General features: G+C 43.1%; 2 protein-coding genes across 11 annotated transcripts in view; one reads left to right on the forward strand and one right to left on the reverse strand.

Moving 5' to 3' along the window:
• Window positions 1-12,767, reverse strand: part of PCYT1B (phosphate cytidylyltransferase 1B, choline) — a 44,090-nt gene extending 31,323 nt beyond the window's left edge. The window contains exons 1-2 of one of the 5 annotated variants that reach the window (XM_048288304.1): window positions 12,530-12,764; window positions 9,518-9,686 (exon numbers count right to left, since the gene is read on the reverse strand). In XM_048288304.1, the coding sequence (XP_048144261.1) occupies window positions 9,518-9,583 (66 nt within the window). In that variant the 5' untranslated portion in view covers window positions 9,584-9,686; window positions 12,530-12,764. Of the gene's footprint in view, window positions 1-9,517 lie in introns of all 5 variants that reach the window. The other 4 variants (XM_048288261.1, XM_048288270.1, XM_048288295.1 and 1 more) reach the window with 4 other exon arrangements.
• A 114-nt stretch (window positions 12,768-12,881) lies between these two features.
• The window catches only part of POLA1 (DNA polymerase alpha 1, catalytic subunit), a 190,242-nt gene continuing 182,926 nt past the window's right edge, over window positions 12,882-20,197 (forward strand). For 3 of the 6 annotated variants that reach the window (XR_007200252.1, XM_048288336.1, XM_048288346.1), the window contains exons 1-8: window positions 12,882-12,982; window positions 14,435-14,559; window positions 15,543-15,639; window positions 16,116-16,196; window positions 16,984-17,099; window positions 17,355-17,417; window positions 18,868-18,966; window positions 19,829-20,024. Coding sequence is in view for 5 of the 6 variants with exons in the window: in XM_048288336.1 (XP_048144293.1) it covers window positions 12,952-12,982; window positions 14,435-14,559; window positions 15,543-15,639; window positions 16,116-16,196; window positions 16,984-17,099; window positions 17,355-17,417; window positions 18,868-18,966; window positions 19,829-20,024 (808 nt within the window). In the remaining variant the exon portion in view is untranslated. Of the gene's footprint in view, window positions 12,983-13,030; window positions 13,099-13,427; window positions 13,848-14,434; window positions 14,560-15,542; window positions 15,640-16,115; window positions 16,197-16,983; window positions 17,100-17,354; window positions 17,418-18,867; window positions 18,967-19,828; window positions 20,025-20,197 lie in introns of those variants that run through there. The other 3 variants (XM_048288357.1, XM_048288354.1, XM_048288368.1) reach the window with 3 other exon arrangements.

Consider the following 20,197-nt stretch of genomic DNA (forward strand, 5'->3'; position numbering starts at 1 on the left):
GCTGCCCACGGCGGCTCCGCGGCGCGGGCCCCGCCCCCGCGAGTCACCGGAGCCCGGAATGGGCCCGGCCGGAGGGAGCGCGGGGGAACCCGCTCCAGCCTCCCCGCGCCAGCAGGGCCATCCCGGAGCACGTGGCGCAGGACCTCGTCCAGGAGGTTCTTGAACATCTCCAGTGGGGGAGACTGCACAACTTCTCTGGACAATCTGTGCCAGTGACCGGTCACCTCTACAGGAAAGAAGTTCTTCGTCATGTTTAGGTGGAACTTCCTGTGCATCAGTTTCTGCCCGTGCTTCTTGTCCTAAGCTTGGCAACCCCTCCAAAAGGCTCCATCATCTTGGCACCCCCTTTAGATATTTATACACATTAATGAGGTCCCTTCTCAGTTGTCTCTCGTAGAGGCTGAACAGGCCCAACTCCCTCAGCTTGTCCTTATTAGAGAGATGCTCCAGTCCCTTAATCATATTTGTTGCCATCCACTGGACCCACTCCAGGATCTCCATGTCTGTCTTGTACTGAGGAGCCCAGAACTGGACACTGCACTCCAGATGCACTCATCTCACCGGGGCTGAGTGGAGGGGCAGGATCACCTCCCTCGACCCGCTGGCAATGCTCTCCCTAATTCACGCCAGGATCCCACTGGCCCTCTTGGCCACAAGGGCGCTGCTGGCACAAACCCCGAACCGTGTCCCAAGCACGGCAGGCGCGGTCAGCGCCGGAGCGGTGCGGGCGCTCGGGAGGCAGGGCCGCACCAAGAGCCGCACCGGCATGTCCGCCCCTACCCCGGACGCGGCTGCACAGCCGGGCCGGGCGGCCTCGGCACCCCCTCAGAGCGAGCCCGCGGCGGCTGGTTCCGAACCAGCCGAAGGCGGGCGGTGCTGAGCGGACAGCTCCCGCCCGCCGCACCGCGGTCCTGGGGCAGCGCCTGCGTAGCGCCCGCCCGCCGGGCTGCCTAAGAGCGACTGCCCGCTGCCCTCCCCGGGCAGGAGCACGGGGCTGGGAGTACCAAATTCTTGGTGCTAAAGAAAGTAAATTGCTTTTTAGTGAAAGCAATTTTAATAGTTTTGGCAAAAGCGGCGTTCTGTTCTGCCGAGAGATGGATACAAGGACATGGCTGTAATAGTAGCATCTCTCTCTAAACGCAGAGAAATGCTTCTATCATAGGCAAATTCAGAGTTCCCAGGCCCTTCACATGGAATCTGGCTGACACCTGCCCAGGAGCCACAACTACATCTTCGGTTGTCCCATACAGCTGCTTCAATACACACAACTGTAGCTTCTACACAGCTGAAGTGAAATTACCATACTTCTTACTCCTAAATAGCATGAGAATGTGACCAAGGTAATATAAAACCAAAAATTTTTAGAACAGAGAGGCTGCATTCGCTATTGTTAACATTGATAGAATGGAAAAAGTGGATTGCAGCAGTACTTAGCTTCACCGGGCACTGTCAGTGTTGGTTTTAAAAATCAGACTTCATCAAAGGACACGAGCATCTAAGGCCATTCAGACCTGTGAGGAGTTACAAGAGAATTGTGTCTCAGGGTCTTGAGACCTGAATTTCAAATGTCTTTATCTTCTGCACATTTTCAAGGAAAACCAAATGTAATACAAAAAATGTATGAACTATGTGAAAGGGAAAGGGGTAAGTAAATAAGAGGAGATGAGAAAGAAAGTAGAAAGAAAAGAGAATGTGAAAAGAAAGAATGAGACAGCAGTCAAGAAAAAAGGAAAATACATGTCAAAGGAGGTGACTAAGCAAGAAAAACAGTAGCCAAACTAAGTGAATCTCACAGCTGAATCTTTTCCTTATAACTAAGTTCCTTTATCAGTGTTTCTGCAAGAACTACTCACATATCATGGAGAGCGTACTCAAGGGAAATTATTAAACCACGATCAATGCAGCACTTGGTCTGAAATTTGTAGCTCATTTTCTCAGGAAAAATATTTGCAGGAGTTATGCTGTTAGAAGAATATTTGGACAGCACAGATGAGCAGTGCTAGGGCTGGAGCAGCCATAGGTAGCAGGCAGCCCTTTTATAAACCCAACCACGTATGCCAGCTCTTCGGAGACCAGTGCTGGTGTCCTGAAGGAGTAGCACCAGGTATGGACATATCCATATCCAGGGTCAGCGTCCAGCCCTTCCTGACCAGGCAGGTGCACAGGAATAGAGATGAAAGAGAAGCGGACTTTCTTGAAGTTGGATGATTGCCAATATACTGGAAATGCAAATTCCCTTGCCTTCTATTTCTTTTGAGTCTGGAAGGCCGAATTTCATCTTTGCTTTCATGCTGAGAGTGTGCTATTGACTCCAGGTGCATTTTGATTCATCTTCCCTACAGATAAGCTTTTCCATATATATGTAACATTAAAGAATGATGTCTCTCTTGCAGTAGTGTTATCACCTATCTAAGCTGGGCCAGAATTTCAAAGTGAAAGCAGAATACTTTTTGTGCTGCTTATTTAATTTCCACCTCTGGTGAATACTTTGTGTATTCTGCTCTTCTGTTTGAAGAGCATGAAAAAAAATGTTGTGTACTTCATTACAAGAGAGAGAGGAAGTTGAAATAATGGCAGAGAGAAGGATGTAGGCTCTGTCATGTCTGTCCAAATGGAATTTGTCTGATAATCTTAGTCAACATATTTGGTATCTTGAATAAGGTATCCTAAACTGCATCATCTTCTAGCTGTTGGGGCTAAATGAGCTTTCAAAAGGCTGGAGTGTGTCTTCTTTACTCTCTAAAATAAATAAATACAAATTAGGTTTGATTGGAAAAGCTCAGTAGATGGTCTTCTGTGAATCCTTACAAGTCAGCCAGCTTTTAAAAGAATAGTGGAGCAAGAGTCTTGGGTAGGGAGGTTCATGCATCTAATTTATTTTCTGTAACCAATATCCTGTGCCAGGCTGATCATGGTCTCCTGGGCAGCTTCCTGCTACTTCTTCACAAGTAACAGGGACACATCACCATGGCCTTTAATGACTGAGCTCTTTGGAACACCTGCTTGGGTTGAACAAACATCTGATGCATAAAAATCTTGTCCCAGGGTGTATAAATTACAGGCAAACAAGCCAGGAAACCATGATCCCAATCTTCCTAACACTAATTTCAAGGTCTGAATTAAATAGGCACCAAACAGGGAAAAAAACTCAGTTGTTAGGAAGGTTCCACCTGACACATTGTGGTTTGGGGTTTTTTAATACAGAACTTCAGTTCTCAAACTGCAACAATAAATTCTCAAAGTATGAAAAAGATAAAAACGGTAATATGTTTAGATGTTACATTTAAATCCTCTCATTTCTTAAACTGAAAGTATCATCCCTCTCTGAGCTTCATGGATCTCAAGCACTAGTTATCACAGCAGAAGTTGCATTTAAAATGGTCTTTGCCTGAGAGAGGCTGCAAAAGTCTTCTGACCTATAATTGAGTCATAAGGAAGAGAAGCAGACCCTCAGGTAATTTCTGTTCAAAAGTCATCAGGAAACCATGAAAAAAACTGTGTGGTTAAATAATGTTTGACTTCAAAGCCAAGCATCTACGAGAAAACAGAATAAATTATTGAATATTTAACTGATGAGCTTCAATGAATTTTGCTTCAATGGATATATTTTGGATACTGAAGGTTTTAAGTGCAAGACTTTGTAAGGTCAATTGCAAGACTTTGTATGATAAAGGAATGGTTTATGTCTGGAGCAGATTTGTTAAAATACTGTGTTTCTATGTATGTATCTGTGTATGCAGGAATCCCTGTATTTATGTATCTATGTATCTATCAATGTCATGCTAATTCTAGACGTGCTAGAATTAATAGTTAAAAATAGCAGAAAAAGATACCTTATTGCTGAGATGATCAATTAGTTAAATCATATATTTTTAGACTGAGATTAAAATCCCACAGTGGTAGATATTTTTTCCATCCTGTGTAGATGGGAAAAAAAGGTAGAGAATGAAAGGTATGAATTTAACTACACCCTATAGGTTTTCATTGCCTCCAACACCAATCACTTTGCTGCTTCCATGTAAAGTTGGCTGATAGTGTAGATTTAATTAATTTTTAAGATGCAGTTCATCATTCCAGTGGAACACACAGTGCTTATAAACGATCCTCTTTTTGTCAGAATAAATCAAAAATATTCACTATTTATGAAATAGTCTTATAAAATGTATGCAGATTAAATCCACAAAGTTTTTCTATGTGCAATTAAAGTCCATAAATTATGAAAAGTAAAAACATGGGATTTGGTACAGTGTGATTTTATACCTGGTTCTTTCCACAATTCCATAGTGAAGATGTGATGTGATGTTTAATAAAATCCATGTTCAAGGATGTTTAATAAAATCCGTATACGAGGATACTTGTATAGAATCAAATTAGTCAGTCTTTATGTAAGAGTTTAACTAAAAATGTCATGTTAATTCTGATATGGTTTACATGTAAACCACCTGAAATACACAAATTCTTGAAAATAGTGGCCTTTGGTGGTGCCATTCATCTGTGATTGTAGCACTGTTTTGAATAAGTGGGGTTACCCACTTCGGGGCAGGTTCTTTGTGTTCTTGCTCTTTCATGAACTACTTTTATAAGCACTTCTGAAGAAAATGGTGAGAAATCATGGCTGGGTTTTGACCAAGAGGGTATCTGTCTTCATTCATTCTTCCAGAGTCAGAGAGATGGTGGGAAATGTTAAGTTGGTCTGTCCTGTTATTAGATTGTTGTGGGGTATGCCCAGCCCCCACCCTGGAGGGACGTCTGCTGAGATAAGGCGAGTGCTCAATCTCCCAGCAGAACTCCCCTGGAAAGGCAGCCACTCTTCAGTTACGGTGAGAAGAAGACAGACCCAGAATCTCTGGGAGACCCTATGCAGATCCTTTGTAACCCATTGGCCCTCACCCTCTGACACCCACCCCCTGGATCCCTATAAAGGCAGCCCTGTGCCCCTGCGAGATGGAGAGATGTTTGTCCCTGGCTCCCCTTTGCCGAACTAATAAAGCTTCCCCATGTGGAACAGCCACACGAGCCTCTCCTCTCTCCCTGCTCTGGCCTGGAGGCTGCCCTGCAGAGCTGAGCTGGAATCACGAGCTGACAATCACTAAAGAGCTGACAGACTCTGCAAGGGCCCTCCTGCCAGCAGCTGAGGGAAGACACCGGGCCTCGGGAAGGCGATTCCTTTTGGGACCATCTCTCCTGACTGGTCACAGCTTCCTTGGTCAGAGCTACTGACCCCACTCCAGCTGCCATAGATTGTCCTTGCTAATTTTAATAATCAAGCTTTTACTTACTGAGTAAATGTTGTTAGGGAAGGGTTGAGAGATTCTCAGCAGTGAGACTTTCCTGATGGATGCTCAGAGGTTAGAAAGCACTTAGATTAGCTAACCTCTGTTGGTCCTTCCCTTCCCAGAACCCAAATTATCTATTTAATCCACCCAACACTGTTCACTCTTACCAGAAAGTTTTTCTGAATGTCTAATCTGAACCTCCATTGCTGCAAACTATTGCCACTGCTTGCTTTTTCTACTGGACACAGAGAACAGATTTACTTTCCTTGGCTTTTGTATGACTACTGTGGTTAAGATTTTGAAACAATAGTTTGAGGATTTGGAGTAGAGAGCTGACATTCAGCAGGCAGGTTGGTACTTTTGTTACATGTTTCATGACTTTTCTAAACTGCCCCAGTTGCAATAATTTCTCATAGGTTACATGTTATAATGTTTTCATTTTCATACGTTATACTTTTTTTCATTATCCTCCCTGCTCTATTTTGGGTTCTTTGTAGATTTCTTACAGAGTGGTGCAAGCACAGGACTACAGCTGCAACTTTACTGCTACCAAGAAATACACTGCTGAATGCTACAGTTCTCTCTACTTTATCTCAGTATAAACTTTGTCTAAATGATTCATATTCTCTGCCCTCCTTCTTATTGTCACAGATAAAACATAATTTAAGAAAAATCTCTTTACTATTTACATTTAAACTGTGTTGTTATCCCTCCTATCCTTTTTTCTCTTCTTCTGGCTTTCCAGATAAGCACTCCAATCTCCTCAAATCCACACAAAGCTAAGACTACCTTTCTTGAACATATTTGTATTGCACTCACTTCTATCCATTTTCAATCTCTCTGGTGCCTTCCTTTTCTGCCAGCTCAATTTCAAATTTCTTGGACTGATCATCAGTATTCTGTCGCACTATCTTTTCCAGGATTACAAGTTCCCATCCCAATACTTTTTTTTTTCTCTCCACTGTTCCTGTCAACCTTTATCTTTCCATTTGTCAATATTTCATGCAAGTGCCTTCACAGCTTTTTTCCCATACTATTCCAGATGCAAACCTGCCAAGTGAAACATAAAAAATCATACTGTAAACTGCATTTGAGTGATTTTTACATTCACATTAATATTTTGGATACCAAAAACTTAATAACTGGAGAGTCTCATAATCTGGGTAAAGACACGTATTTTATTTAAGGCAAAACACCTACTTTATGTACCGTAAAATGACTATCTGGTAGCTAGTTATTATCTGAATGCCTCTTCCCGTAACAGCTTCTTCCATTTTGCCTAAACTAAGGCAAATCAAGTACCAAGCCTAACTGGAAAGACCTTTCCTCTCAGGTTCACAGTTACTTTCCTGCTAGTGTCCACAGGAAGAATCAAAAGCTGGACTTGAAAGAAATGAAAAAATTGTGACTTGCTAGTATTGGAAAGCAAGATCAGATGCCACTGGAACAGCAAAACACAAGGAGACACCCTCACCAGACCTGACCTGATTTGTGATCTGACTTGTGTTTCTGCCTTGCTTGTGGTAATAAGGCAGGTCCAAAATCTTGTGTGATGATCTGGACTCTCAGCTGGGCCTGCCAGCTCACCCTGCCTGGGTCTGTGGGACGTAGCCCTGGGTGTCAAGTCCCCCACCCCCACCAGCCATATCATGTCATTGTCTCCCTGTCCTTATGGAGCAGCTGCCCCTTGCTGCACCCTGATAGCAAGATCAGACCTTCCTGAGCTGGGGCCTGGCCCATGGCTCTGTGGGATCCTCTCCTGCAATTCCTCCTGCGCCATCAGCCTGAGTGGACTTTGGTGTCCTCATTGTACTAGCCCCCTGTCCTGAGTGAACCCCAGCTCCTGAGTGAACCTCTTCCCAGAACCCACCTGGCAGCCCCTTGGGGCTGTTCTATAGGGCTCCTGCCACCCTCTAATTTCATCTGCTGTGGCCCCTTCCCAGGCCATTGTCCCTGCCCTGGTTGAGTGTCCATAAAGCTATCCACTGACAACCCACACCAACTAAACCCCCTCCCCCTTCTGAGCTCTCAGGTGTGAGGACACACCTTGTTTGTGGGGAACGGGAGCTGTTGCCAAGGCTGAGGGCACTGACAGCCCTGACCAAGCCTCACCTGGGTCCTCTGCACTCTGCTCGTGGGCTCTGAGTTCTGGCCTGCGCTGTTGGTCCTTGCTGGAGCTGAGATGTAGGAGTGGTGGTCTCCATCCAGCTTAGCCACAGCCATGTCCCTGGCTCCCCAGCCTGACCTGGAACCTGCCTTGTCCAATGGACTTGTTTGGTGATTCCCCAGTGGAAGTGGATGGGGCTTTGAGCAATCTGGTCCAGTGGAAGGCGTCCCTGCCTGTGACACATGGGTTGGAACTAAATGACCTTTAAGGTTCCTTCAAACCCAGACCATTCTACAACTTGCCTGGTGACCACTGGGCTGCATCTGACCCAGGTTACCATCACCAGAGCTGATCCTGAGTTGTGTTTGTGGTTTGTTTTGAGACCAGTCTCATCACCATGGACTTGTCCTAGCTGATCCTGACTCCCATCTCCAGGCAGCCCTGCTCACAGTCCTTCCCTAGCACCAGTCCAGCAACAGAGTTGTCAAGATTACAAGAAGACTTAGCAGCATCTCATGATGCTGTCCTCCTTTCTGCCAAAGGGATGTGAAATAGTGAATGCTGAGAGTATTCATGCATGGAAGCACATTTGATCTTCAGCCAGGTCTCGAAATTTAACAGCCTCTCTGCAATAATGTTCTGTTTATACAATAATTGTTCATTTTGGTGCAATTGCAAAGAGAGAGCATTGAAAGTAGTTAAAACAGAGACTTTCATGCTGTGGCAATAACTGTATGCTCTTGAATACCATTGGTATCAGACTTAATTCTTAGACATTATAATTATGTGAGGGCTCATTTTCTGTGAGTTTGCTCTCACTTGTCTTCCCTATTTAATGTATATTATAATATTTTGTACTTTTCTTCTAGGCTTGACTAGGAATATTGTATTAGGCAAGCAGGTGATGAGATTCTGCTCTCTGTTCCAGTTAGCATAATTCCACCAATTCTGGTCCAGTTACCAGGATTTGCTGTAATTTAACTGCAATCAGAATTGAATTGTGTTTGTTTAAGAAAGAAAAGAAGTATCTCTGAATGTTCATTCCATAGACCTTTTTTTTCTATCATAATGGAAATTAGTACGTGTTCTTTTTTCTATTTCACGTTTTTATTTCAGAGCCTTAACATCCTAATAACAACTTTATTCTCTTCATCCTGATGTTAGGAAGTAACTCAGGTAGGAAATTAAAACGAGATGTGCAGTGAACAAAAGGCATTCAGAGGCCTGGTAAGGAAGGAATTTACGCTTTTAACATAAATGTCTGCATTATCATTATTGATAAACAAAAGGAGAAGCATTTATTTTTTTCATACTTGTCAGTTACGTATACATGAAGAGTTTTGAAAGCAAAGACATCTTGTAAAGTAATAATTTGAGATTTCTTTTAATTTATGAAATCTGTGCTTTTTTTTGAGTTTGGTCCTCTGAAAAGTTAAATAATTCATGTTGAAATGTCACATGAATAGCACTGTTTAGTAAGCAGCTGCAGAAGTGGTCAGAGCTGGATGAAACTAGAAGGAAAAACTTGAAGTTAATCTAGCGATAATGTGCATCAATTCAGACCAATGTAATGATTAAAAGTAAGATAATGAAATACTCCATGTCTGTAGGAAACATACACATAGAACAAATACACTGATATCTTGAGTAGCATGCACACACACAGTTCTTCACAAAGACAGTCTGTACTTAACAACAATATAATAATATTTAAGCATTTTGAGGTAGACATAGTACAGGTGAATTTGCTGTCATTCACGATTTACTGGCCTTGTTTCTATACCACCACTCTTACTTTTAACGGATTCTTTTCCATCATCAAAAGCATTACCAACCATAAGCTTAATGTGTAACATCTGCATCTGAGAGTTTTAACTTTTTGTCCTACTGCTTTTGCAGCAGATCAAGCACACTCTAGTCATTAAAAGGAAGACAAAAATAATCCTCAATAATTACTTTGTCCATTTAACTTAGTTTTGGTACTATACCCCATTTGTACTTTCCTATGTCCATGTAAACTACTGTTTATATTATCTTGGAACACTTGCAATGAGTTTACAGTATTTACTATTAATAACTTACATATTTAAATGACAGCTTTGAGAAAACAAAACAGAAAATACATCTTTGTCACCTTTTGTTGATATCTGGGAGTTTCCTGAGCTTCTTCTTCCGTACTGTGTTTTTGGCTGCCTACCATCTTCGTTACTGTGGTTGTCTTGCACTTTTCTCTGCAGCTATCACGCTTGTCTTGAGGGAAACTTGTTGGCTCTGAACCACCAGCAGAATTCCCACTTCTTGTTCTTAAAAGACAATTGAGCAAAGTTGTTCTTGTATGATTGTCCAAAGGGAGGTTAAAGATCAGCTCAAAGTAATCTGCTGTGATGAAGCCTTTAGCAGAGGAAGTCTCAAATCTTGCTGGGTTATTTTTCCTTCCCAAAGCAAAGCCCATCCCTTGCTCCCCCAATCTTTTTTTTTTTTTTTCCTACAGCATTTAAATATGTTTGTTATGTTGTGCTGTTAGAAACAGATGCATTCTTGTTATGGCCAGAGATGAATGTCAGGATTGAACTAGTATCCATGAAAAAGTCTTTTGTTTGATCTGCACTGTCTCACAGTGGAGCTATGGCAACAACTCCAGTTTGGGAAATTAACTGTATCACTGTGTACTGGCTCAAATGACGGCACCACCTGAATGACAAACATGCCACTGTTCATGTGACAGCTGACAAAGAGTACTGTTTAATTTTAATCAAAAACATTGAAATCCAGTCAATTAAAAAATCCAAAGCATGTGAAGGCTAGGTATATGTGAAATGCAGTGGCACTCTGTTTTTATTCAAACTGAAGAATTTAGAGATCTTGTTATTTTATAAATGTTTATGTATTGTAGCTTAAAAATTGAGTAACTTCTGATTTTGAATCCCACATCATGCTTGGTGATGTGATCTTGGTTTGTGCACATGTTTAAAAAAAGAAGTAAAGCAAACTGCTGTGAAGGAGAGGCTGTCTGTAGGTGTTGTGGTTTAACCTGGCAGGCAGCTAAACAGCACACAGCCACTCACTCACTTTCCCACCTGCCCCCTGAGTGGGATGTGGGAGAGAACTGGGGGAAAAAACCCAAAGTAAAATATGGGGGTTGAGACAAACCCAGTTTACTAGGAGAGAAAAGGAAAAGAACAACAGTAATTAGAATATACAAAGTAAGTGATGCACAGTGCAATTGCTCACCACCCACTGACTGATGCTCCGACAGTTCCTGAGCAGTGGCCTCTGGTCAGTTCCCCCCCCACCCCGTTTACATACTGGGCACAACATCTTATGGTATGGAATATCAGCTGGGGTCAGCTGTCCTGGCTGTGTCCCCTCCCAGCTTCTTGTGCCCTGCAGCCTCCTTGCTGGTGGGGTGGGGTGGGGTGAGAAGCTGAAAAGCCCTTGACTTAGTGTAAACACTGCTCAGCAGAACCAAAACATCAGTGTGTTATCAGCATTACTATTTCCAGAATCCAAAACACAGCACAGTTACTAGGAAGAAAATCAACTTGATCCCAGTGGAAACCAGGACAGTAGTTCAGAGAGGCATTCTTCCTGTAGCTGTCAGTGTTTCCAAGGATGCAGGTTTGCTACAGCTAAGCTGGCCTATTAACTACGTACTGCTGAAAGAGGGCTCTCATTCTCCCTGGGAATGGGCATTCTGGCTGCCAAGGTGTCCAGCCTCTCTCAGCACCAGGGAGCTGCCACAGGTGGCTGGGGTCACTCGTCTGCTTCCACCCAAGACTAGATCCAGCAGTGGGATAATGTTGTATTAGCACCTGGGTATGTAAGTTGGGAGGATTGGGAGGTTTTTTATTTCTCTCTTACCAATGCAAAGGAGTCCTGGTGGAGAAAGAAGGCAAGTAATTTTCATTTTCAGAACCATATAAATCCTCTCCTTGGGAGAGTTGGAAACAATCAGTATATCCAGACCAAATAATACTAGTTCACATTTCTGCAAAAGCATATCAGCCCTAAGGAGAGAGCCCTGTGGTGCCACCTGCCTTTGCAAGAAGCTGGAGTCAGTGCCTGTATATTTTTATGAGCAGTAAATGCTTCTCTACAAAATTCTGCAAATGAAGGTGGTAGGTTCTTTGAGTAATGACTGGCCAGCACTGATGTTTTTGGACAAAATATTGAGGTTAATCTGTAGGGAAACAGCATGAACCCCATCAGTTTCCCTGGGTTTCTGAATGCACACACAGACAGATCTGAACCCTTTTAGAAGAGAGGACTTGTAAAGCTCCATTTGTCTTAATTGAAGCTGTTAAAAACTTTCCCCATCTATGCTTGAAACTGAAATATATCTTTTTATGGACACAGTCCTTGCTCCTCAGCTGAAGGCTGTTGTGTAAGTACTCTTGACAGATTTGAGTGAAGGTATCTCTGTAGCATCAAAATGAACAGAACATACCCCACCTCCCCACCCTGACCAAGTGAGGGGTATGCAAGGACAAAGGTCTGATGGGTCTTTTCTCAGAACCTTCCACACACCACTTGGCCTCTTGAGATATCAGAAATCCAGTCTGAATCTACTTTTTTTTTTTTTTTTTTTTTTTTATTTGTAGCAAGAAAATAAAAATGAAAAGGGGCTTGGAAAATAAGGAGGGCATCCAATATTATATATATATTAAAAACTCTATGTGCATGTAATTATAACTATGTAAAATATATTTATATAAAATATATACACACACACAGAGACATATATAAAACCATATTTTGTCACTAAGCTAGCCAACCACTACTGCCTCTGAAAGATTCTAGGGAGGAATTTACTGAAATTACTGAATATTGTGATAGAGCATAATACCTACTTTAAATATGCAAAAAGAACACCATGGCTTCTACATATGTTAGTCTTGTCATGATCACTGTTCAACCTTCAGTGGTTACATGTCGATGGAAACCGTGTGGGAAATGCCCGTTTTTCCCAGCAGGGACTGACTGACCGCTGACCACGATGTTGCAGGTGATGCTTCACCCTCATGCCTGGCTCCAGCTTTTATCCAACTGGCATCAACCACCGCCTCCTACCAGCTCAAGAGACATATTTTATACATAACATTGAGACATTATATATTTACGACAAAGCATTTAAACATGGATTTACCCCAACTGCGGCACCGGACCCGTACGGGCTATGGGCCCCTGCAGCAGATGGAGCCCTGCTCAGATCCTTCAGACGCAACTCGCGGGTACCGCGGGCCCTGACGCCGAACGAGCGCCTGCAAAGACGCGGCAGCAGCAGCGGGCCCGACCCAGGCCTGGGTCGCGGCCCGGCGGTGCAGGCCTCTCGCAGGAAGCGTCTCCGCCCGCCTCCGGGCTCCGTTCCCGCTCCGGACCCCGCGGGGGCGGGAGGCGGCCGGGCCGGGCCGGGCCGGGCCGGGCCGGGCCCTTCGCGCGGGCCGCGCTCCCCCAGCGTCCGGGGCGGCCCCGCCCCCGCCCCCGCGCCCGCTGATTGGATGCGGCCCCGGCGGCGGCGCGCGGGGCTCCCGTCTCGCGCCACTTTCGGGAGCCTTTGGCGCGAGCGCCATGGCCGAGAGCGGCGCTCGGGGCCGGGACGGTGAGACCCGGGGGCGGCGGGGCGGCCGGGGCCTCTGTCCTTGTCCTCCTGCCTGTCCCTCGGAGGCGCCGGCGTTTCGCTGTCAGGCGGGGGGCGACGGGGCAGCGGCGCTGGCGGTAGGGAGGGCGAGCGCGCGCGCACCGGGCGCGGGAGCGCGCGTACGCGGCGGGCGGGCGGCCGTGGTGGGGGCGGACAGCGCAGCGTGAGGGTCCCGCGTCCCTCGGGGGGAGCTCGGCGGGGCCGCGCCCGCGCTGCCCCAGCGGGGGGACCCTCTCCGGGCGGGCGCGGAACGGGGGGATACGCCCGGGGGGCGGGCTCGGGCCGCCCCGGCAGTGGAGCCCCGCACCGGCAGTGGAGCCCCGCACCGGCAGTGGAGCCCCGCACCGGTGTCTCTCCCGAGTCGCGTCTCCGGCGGGGGCACTCTCAGCCCTGGGGGCAGCGGCGGGCGCGGGCGGTCCTGGCTGGGGCTGAAAACACGCTTGTCCCAAAGGAGTGCGGTGTCTGAGACGCTGGCGTACAGTAAAGGCGAAGAATTGACAGAAGATAAACGCGCTCAAAGCGGTCTATCTTTGCACTTCTCCCCCATGGGCCAGCAGGCAGTGTAAATGCGCCTTTTACCCCAGCCCTGAGCAATACGAATCCGGAGTTGTCCCAGCTACACTGCTTGGGTGCAGCTCTATTCACAAGTTGATGTCCTCCTGCCACCGGGTGGGGACTGCCCTGCTCCTATGGCCACCTGGCCAGCCTTCGGTCTCCTCTGCCTGCACGGGGTATTCAGCTCCTCGCACTGAACCCGCAGCCTTGTCCTTGGGCTGTTTGTTTGCTTTTATAAGTTGGATTGGGTCCACTTGATCCCTGTGGTCAGGTAGGTGTTCCTGCACCAAGTTAAGAGAAAGAAAAAGGTCGGGAGAAGTAGAAAGCAGCTTGCTGGGGAGAGCATTTGGAAGGGAAGGAAGTGGAAGAGGAAATGGGGTGTCAGCTGTCAACAGATTACTAGTTTGTCTCAATCTGGTCACACTCAAACGTTGTGAAACCGCCTAAAAACATTCCTGCTTTGTAGCAGTGTAGGCCTTCTCTAAGTCTGGTATTCCTGAGTTGTCATGGAGACATGCAAAATAAAAGGAGCTGGAAATTCCCAAGGAAGGAGGGGGGCGATCCCTTACAGGGAAAGGTTGATGAGATTTGAGAGGTGCTTTGGAAATCTAGGTGGTAGCTTCATGCTGAATGTGAGCTGGCATGAGAGGGCTGTTTGATCTCCTTGTCAGGCCGTGCCTTCAGTATCATTCCAGAACTGGCTTAGGAAGAGCCATCTGTGACTGTGCTTTTAGCCGAGCAGGTTTTGGTTTTAAGCAACACTTCAGTCATCTCTTAATGCATCCCTGAATGCTTAAGTACCAAAGATAACAACAGCTCATTGCTAAACTCATTTCTCTTGTTTTTAATTAATTACAGCTATGGATGACTCTGGAAGTTTTGCAGCATCACGTTCTAGACGTGAGAGGAAGAATAGAAGAGGCCAGCAAGAAGCACTTGAACGTCTGAAAAAAGCCAAAGCTGGGGAAAAATTAAAATATGAGGTGAAAATTCTTCATCTTTTCTTCTTAATGAAAAGAATATGAGCTGAGATGCTTAATCACCATTTATAGATACGTAAAAGTTATGGGAAACAAAATAAGCCTTTCAGATCAGCTTTTGTGTTTTTAATGGTGTATGTTTTTCTGAATGTAGCTCTATTTTTTTTTCTGCTTTCTAGTATAATTTATTTGTTTCTTTCTGTTTTCAAATCTAACTCAGTTTTGTTAACTGCAAGTCAAACATGCTTGCCATTGCTTGAGAACTATGCCACAGGGAAGGACCGATTTTTAAAATCGCATAATTAATGTTATGATAGGAAGTACTTTTTTTTAACCTCAAATGATTTTAAACTTTAATTTCAGGGCTTTACATGACTGAATTCCATTAATATTGATATGCTGGGTTTCCATAAAGAGACCAAAATTTAAGTATTTAAGTGGTAGAACTGAAATCTGTCAGTGTAACATTGATACTGTAACATTGTCCAATGGTGCTGCCAACAGGAAGTGACTTCCTCATTGAGGTGAATAATGTAAAGAAACCAGAAGTCTGTAGATCATTAACATGCAAATTTTCTCTGAGCACTCTGCTTGGGTATATCAAATCCCTTTCATTTTCAGTGAGCTCAGATTGGTGTTTGAGAGTAGAGCCTAGGTCAGAAGTCTCCACTGCTAGGTTTCTTATCTTTCAAAATTTTTTTTGGTGATAGGAAATGAGCAATAAAGCAAGTAATTTTCAAGTGAAATCTCTGCCAGTGCTTCAGTAGATTTTGAGTTTCAGTATATTGTGATAATTTTAAAAATTGATGACTTGTTTTTTATCACTGCCAAAGAAGAAACTTAACGAATAACTGTGCTTTCTAGTTGTGGACAATGTAGCAGTGTAGGAAGCCTACATGTATTCTTGGGAACTTTTATATTCTAACTGATGATCTGTAGTATTAATGGTATGGAAACTGTTAATCCTCAGTATACCTTAACTGTAGGTTGAGGAGTTCACAGGTGTTTATGATGAAATAGATGAGGATGAGTACTCCAAGATGGTCAGAGACCGTCAGGATGATGACTGGATTGTTGATGATGGTAAGTTAAGATTCATTTGGAGAGTTATTTTGGTTCTAGTGTTATAACTCAATTAGGCTTCATAATGTTCATGGCTTGAGGCAAGTTATTATTAGTACATTCTTAAAATTTGTTTTAGGAGACAAGAGAAAGGCAGTCTTTTAATGGAAATTAATCTTTGCATTGTTCTCATAGTAGTCTGCTGGTATGGTAATGAAAATATTTTTCCATGAAGACCTGTTCTTGAAATTTTATTTCCAGTTATCAGTGTTACAATTCTACCAAAAAAGTACTGTTATTGATAATTTCTAATTAAACATGTAAGAATGCCCTTAGTCTAACAGAAGATACAGCTGAGAGTGCTGTAGTTTTTAATACTCACTTTTGTAACTTTTGCCCTATATTAAAGGGGGAATATATGTTTAAATATGTAAAAAATTCAGGAATATCAGGACAGAATTTAAACTGCAATTTTTTAACAATTTGTTTTTCTACAGATGGGATAGGTTATGTAGAAGATGGAAGGGAAATCTTTGATGAAGATCTGGATGATGATGCTCTTAGTTCCAATAAGAAAGGTAACTTGCATGTGACCACTGAAGAATGTCTTCTAGGGCCTTTTAAAAGGTACCCAAAATGGGCAACTTCCTGCCATCAGTATATGTGGTAAAGATGGCCAAATGACAAATTACTCGAAGCTCTGTCATTCTGTGCCTGTGGATTTTGTTCGGCCCCCGTGATGCAGAGGATGGAACTCACAAACTGAGGTCACATCACTATTAACTGCTTCAGCACTACCAGGGCACTTCTGCTCGCAGTCTTCTGTGGAATGGGGATTCACTTCTAGAACAAAAGCATCTGGGAGGGGTCTTGGTTTTCAAAGCCAGTGTCTAAAGGATGTGTGGTCTCTCTTGACCACTAAAATACTTGTATGCTTGTAAGAATCTGGGATCATATGATTTTTCCAACTTTTTAATGGAATCTGATGGCAAACTGAGAAACTGAGTCTGATGAGAATGCCAGCATAGTGCCAAATTCCTGGACACACTTCTTTTTTTTTTTCTTTTTTTTTTTTCTCCCCCTGGAGATGCTTCCGTGTAAAGTGTCTTTGTCCTTTTTCTGGAGTATGCAAAAGGCATCTCTGACATGACTAGGAAAGTCAGGGTGCTGAGAGGGTTTTTCATTTTTTGTGTGTGCGTGACAGCTGCTACAAAGCTGAAAGATGATTAGGCTTCATTTCAGCCAGCAGTGTAAAGGTGGAAGAAGTAGACTACCTTGGCTATCTATCCCTGCTGATAACTGGACCTGTAAACATTGAACTTCTTTTATGTAAAATTCACAATTTAAAATTTTTTGTTTCTGTAGGAAAAGGTGGCAAAACATCTACAACTGGTAAAAAGAATGTGAAAAAATCTGTGGTGTCAAAGCCAAACACAATTAAGTCTATGTTTATAGCTAGTGCTGGGAAGAAAAACACAGATGTAAGTTTTTATGTTTTTGAATTTAAATGTTTCTGACTTGTTCACAGTGTTTCAGTGGGAGTGGAGTAAACCAAGGGCTCATTTTAGTTTCTTGTGTCTAGTGAGGCAAACTTCTATTATTATTATCTCTTGTGTATGGAGCATTTCTGAAAATGTTGTGTGTGTTTTGTGGGAACCCTTTAGTGATTTGCTGCTGTTCTCCTGACTGGGTTTGCACATATATCTGAGAACTGTTTGGCTAATCTTACCTTACAGAAAACTGTGGACCTGTCCAAGGATGATTTACTTGGGGATATTCTTCAAGATATTAGTGCTGAAGTAAGTATGTTAATAAAATCTGTTGGAAATAACCTTAATCCATTAATTCTTCTTGTCATGGAACATACCGAGAAAATACAGTTTTTTGTGAAACTAGACAGTCTAAGACAGATTTCATCCATAGCACATCTCATTGATAGATTCCACATGTGTGTGCAGTCTGCCTGTTGTCTGCACCATGCAGATGTTGCATGACTGCATTGCTTGGTAAGGCAGTACCACTATGATCTGATTACAGATGGTTTATGTTAAGATGTGGAGCCTGTGCTAATGCAGCCTTCAAGGTTTTAGTCACCTTGGAGTGAAAGAGGACTTGGCTGCCTCTGAATCATGTATATCTGTCACCACACCTCAGCCAGGGTTCTGTAAGACATCTCCATCTGATGTGTTTGGGTTTAGGGGAGGAGCTGAGGGAGCATAAGTTTCAGCAGGTCATGTAGCCTGAACTGTCTGCCTCCTGCTTCCCACGATGTGCTGCAGAGAACCAGGTTAACCCTCCCTTGGAGGCAGGAGTGCAGGATGGCTGCTGTGACAGGGTTGGATTATCTCAAATATCTAATGCCCTTTTAGCAAAGTTTCTTAAAACCAAAAGGATTGCTCACATGTAAACGTTGAAACTGCTGTAGTGGTGAGATACTGAGGTGGAATATGTTGAACCAAAACAAGCTTATTGTGTTTTTTTCAGGGCAGTAAAGGGTATAGGCTGTTCCAATGTGAAGTTATTCTCTTAGTTTTGTGCTGTTACTATTTTACTCCTCCCTATGACATCTGATTAAGGCTATAAACCCCCCCATGACTATAAAGCCCCCTGAAATCATTAAACAAATGCATTTTAATGCTGCCAAATTTTGTGGAACATTGATTAGGGAGAATAATACTAATAATTACATTATGGCTTCTATTTACTTAAGTACTAGTTAGCTATTGATCTTTTCGTTTTGTTGTTTGTTTGTGAAATTTCTTTCATTATTAGCTGTTGATAAGGTTGAGCATAAAATATCTGTACATGTAAATAAGTTAAAATGTGTTTTTGTCTATTGTAACAATGCTGAAAGAGCACTTCTGCCTTTCTTGAGGCATGTATGTTCAGTATTACAGCGTCAGCAGACATGAAAAACATAGCACAAGTTATTCTGATACTTGTGCAATAAAGGCACGGTTAGCTATTAAAATTCCCACTGTTTGAAAACTGTTTCACTCATTGAACCTTATGGCAGTTTTTCTCAGACTGTTTCCTCCCCAAAAAATCTATTGTCTGTCTTCATGGGCTGATTGCTCAGATAAAATTGTTTTATGGGGGTGAGTTTTGTATCGGGGGGTGTGTTTTCTTGGTAAACAAAACATATTGGTCGCCTTCTTTCTCTTTGATGGAAAATGTTGCTAACCAAAGCAGAAGAAAACACTAAACAGCTCTTTCTTTTGTCACTTTCTCTGTTCCTTCAATATTCAGACAGTTCAGCTAAGTCCACCACCAATTATAATGCTGAAAAGGAAAAGATCTGCTGGAGTACCACTCAATCCTTTCTCTGTGCAGTCCCAAACTTCTAAGGTAAAGGGAAAAAAAAGATGTTCTCATTAATAATAAGCACTAATCTGTGTTTTTGTTGATTTGAGTAGTGTTGACTTTTATTCCTCCTCCTGGAAATTAACTTTCTCCTTAGCTTCCATAGCAGTGTTACAGTGTAACTTCATGCATTTTTCCACATCTCCTTTCATGTGAACACATAAACAGTACAATCAGTTTTGTATGTTTAGTATCGTAGGAGTTTGTAGCTGTTACATTTGACAGGTGAAACTGTTGGTACAGTGTTAGGTGCATCACATGAAGGTGAGTTTCTGCTTCGTCTCTTTTCCAAAGAGTAGAAAACACCCTTGTGGCAAGTAGAGTAGGATGGGAGGTGAAATAAGCAGGAGTGTGGAAAAGGATAAGAAACCAATTGTTTGCAGAAATGGAAAACAAATGGAAAATTGAAGCTATGGATAGACATTTGCCTTAGTGGAAGATTTTGGAGTGAAAGGAGGGATGGGCTGCTAAGGGTGGAAGGCTAGAATTTTGCTAGGAGTTCTGGTAAATGGAAGGACTTTTTAGCTGGAAATACAGTGAGATATTTGGTAATGGTCATAGTGGGAAAAGGGAGTAGTATAGATACATCTGATATGTGAAACCTTGTGTAACATCAACTCTTACAGTGAAAATGTTGCTACTCAACAGCTGCGTTCAAAACTAGAAGTGATTGGGGAAAAAAGGGGAGATGTAGGAAGAGGGGATCATGTTGCAAGATATGTGGAACTTTTCCACTAGCCCTGGTTACTAGTTCTGCAAATAGCAAGTGCAAGGTTTTGTTTATTTTTTTTCTTCTTTGCTCTTACAAGATTTTTTTTTTTTAACTCATGGTGGAAATGTTTTTCAGGTAGTCACCCCTATATCAAAGAAAGCTCCTGCTCATGTCAGAAAGGAAGCTCTTCCTCCAGCTTCATTTCATCCTAAACATCCCAATTATACAGCAAAATCTGTCAGAGTCTCTGAAAATGAGGACACGAAGCATGTGCAAAAACCTGTGGAAAATGAGGGAATAGTGAAGGCAGTAGGAGAGAAAGCTACTAAAGGTACTGAAAGTAAATCAAAACCCAATTCTGGAAACTGTTTATATATGGCATAGTAGTGTTAAAAACACTTGTTAAATTATACTAGCTTAACTTAAATGTGGTACTTTGTTTCTATATTACTACTGTATATTATATTCATGCTTACAGTGTGCTGTCTCTGCATACTGCTATAG

Source organism: Corvus hawaiiensis, chromosome 2, assembly GCF_020740725.1.
Source record: "Corvus hawaiiensis isolate bCorHaw1 chromosome 2, bCorHaw1.pri.cur, whole genome shotgun sequence".
Classification (NCBI taxonomy): domain Eukaryota; kingdom Metazoa; phylum Chordata; class Aves; order Passeriformes; family Corvidae; genus Corvus; species Corvus hawaiiensis.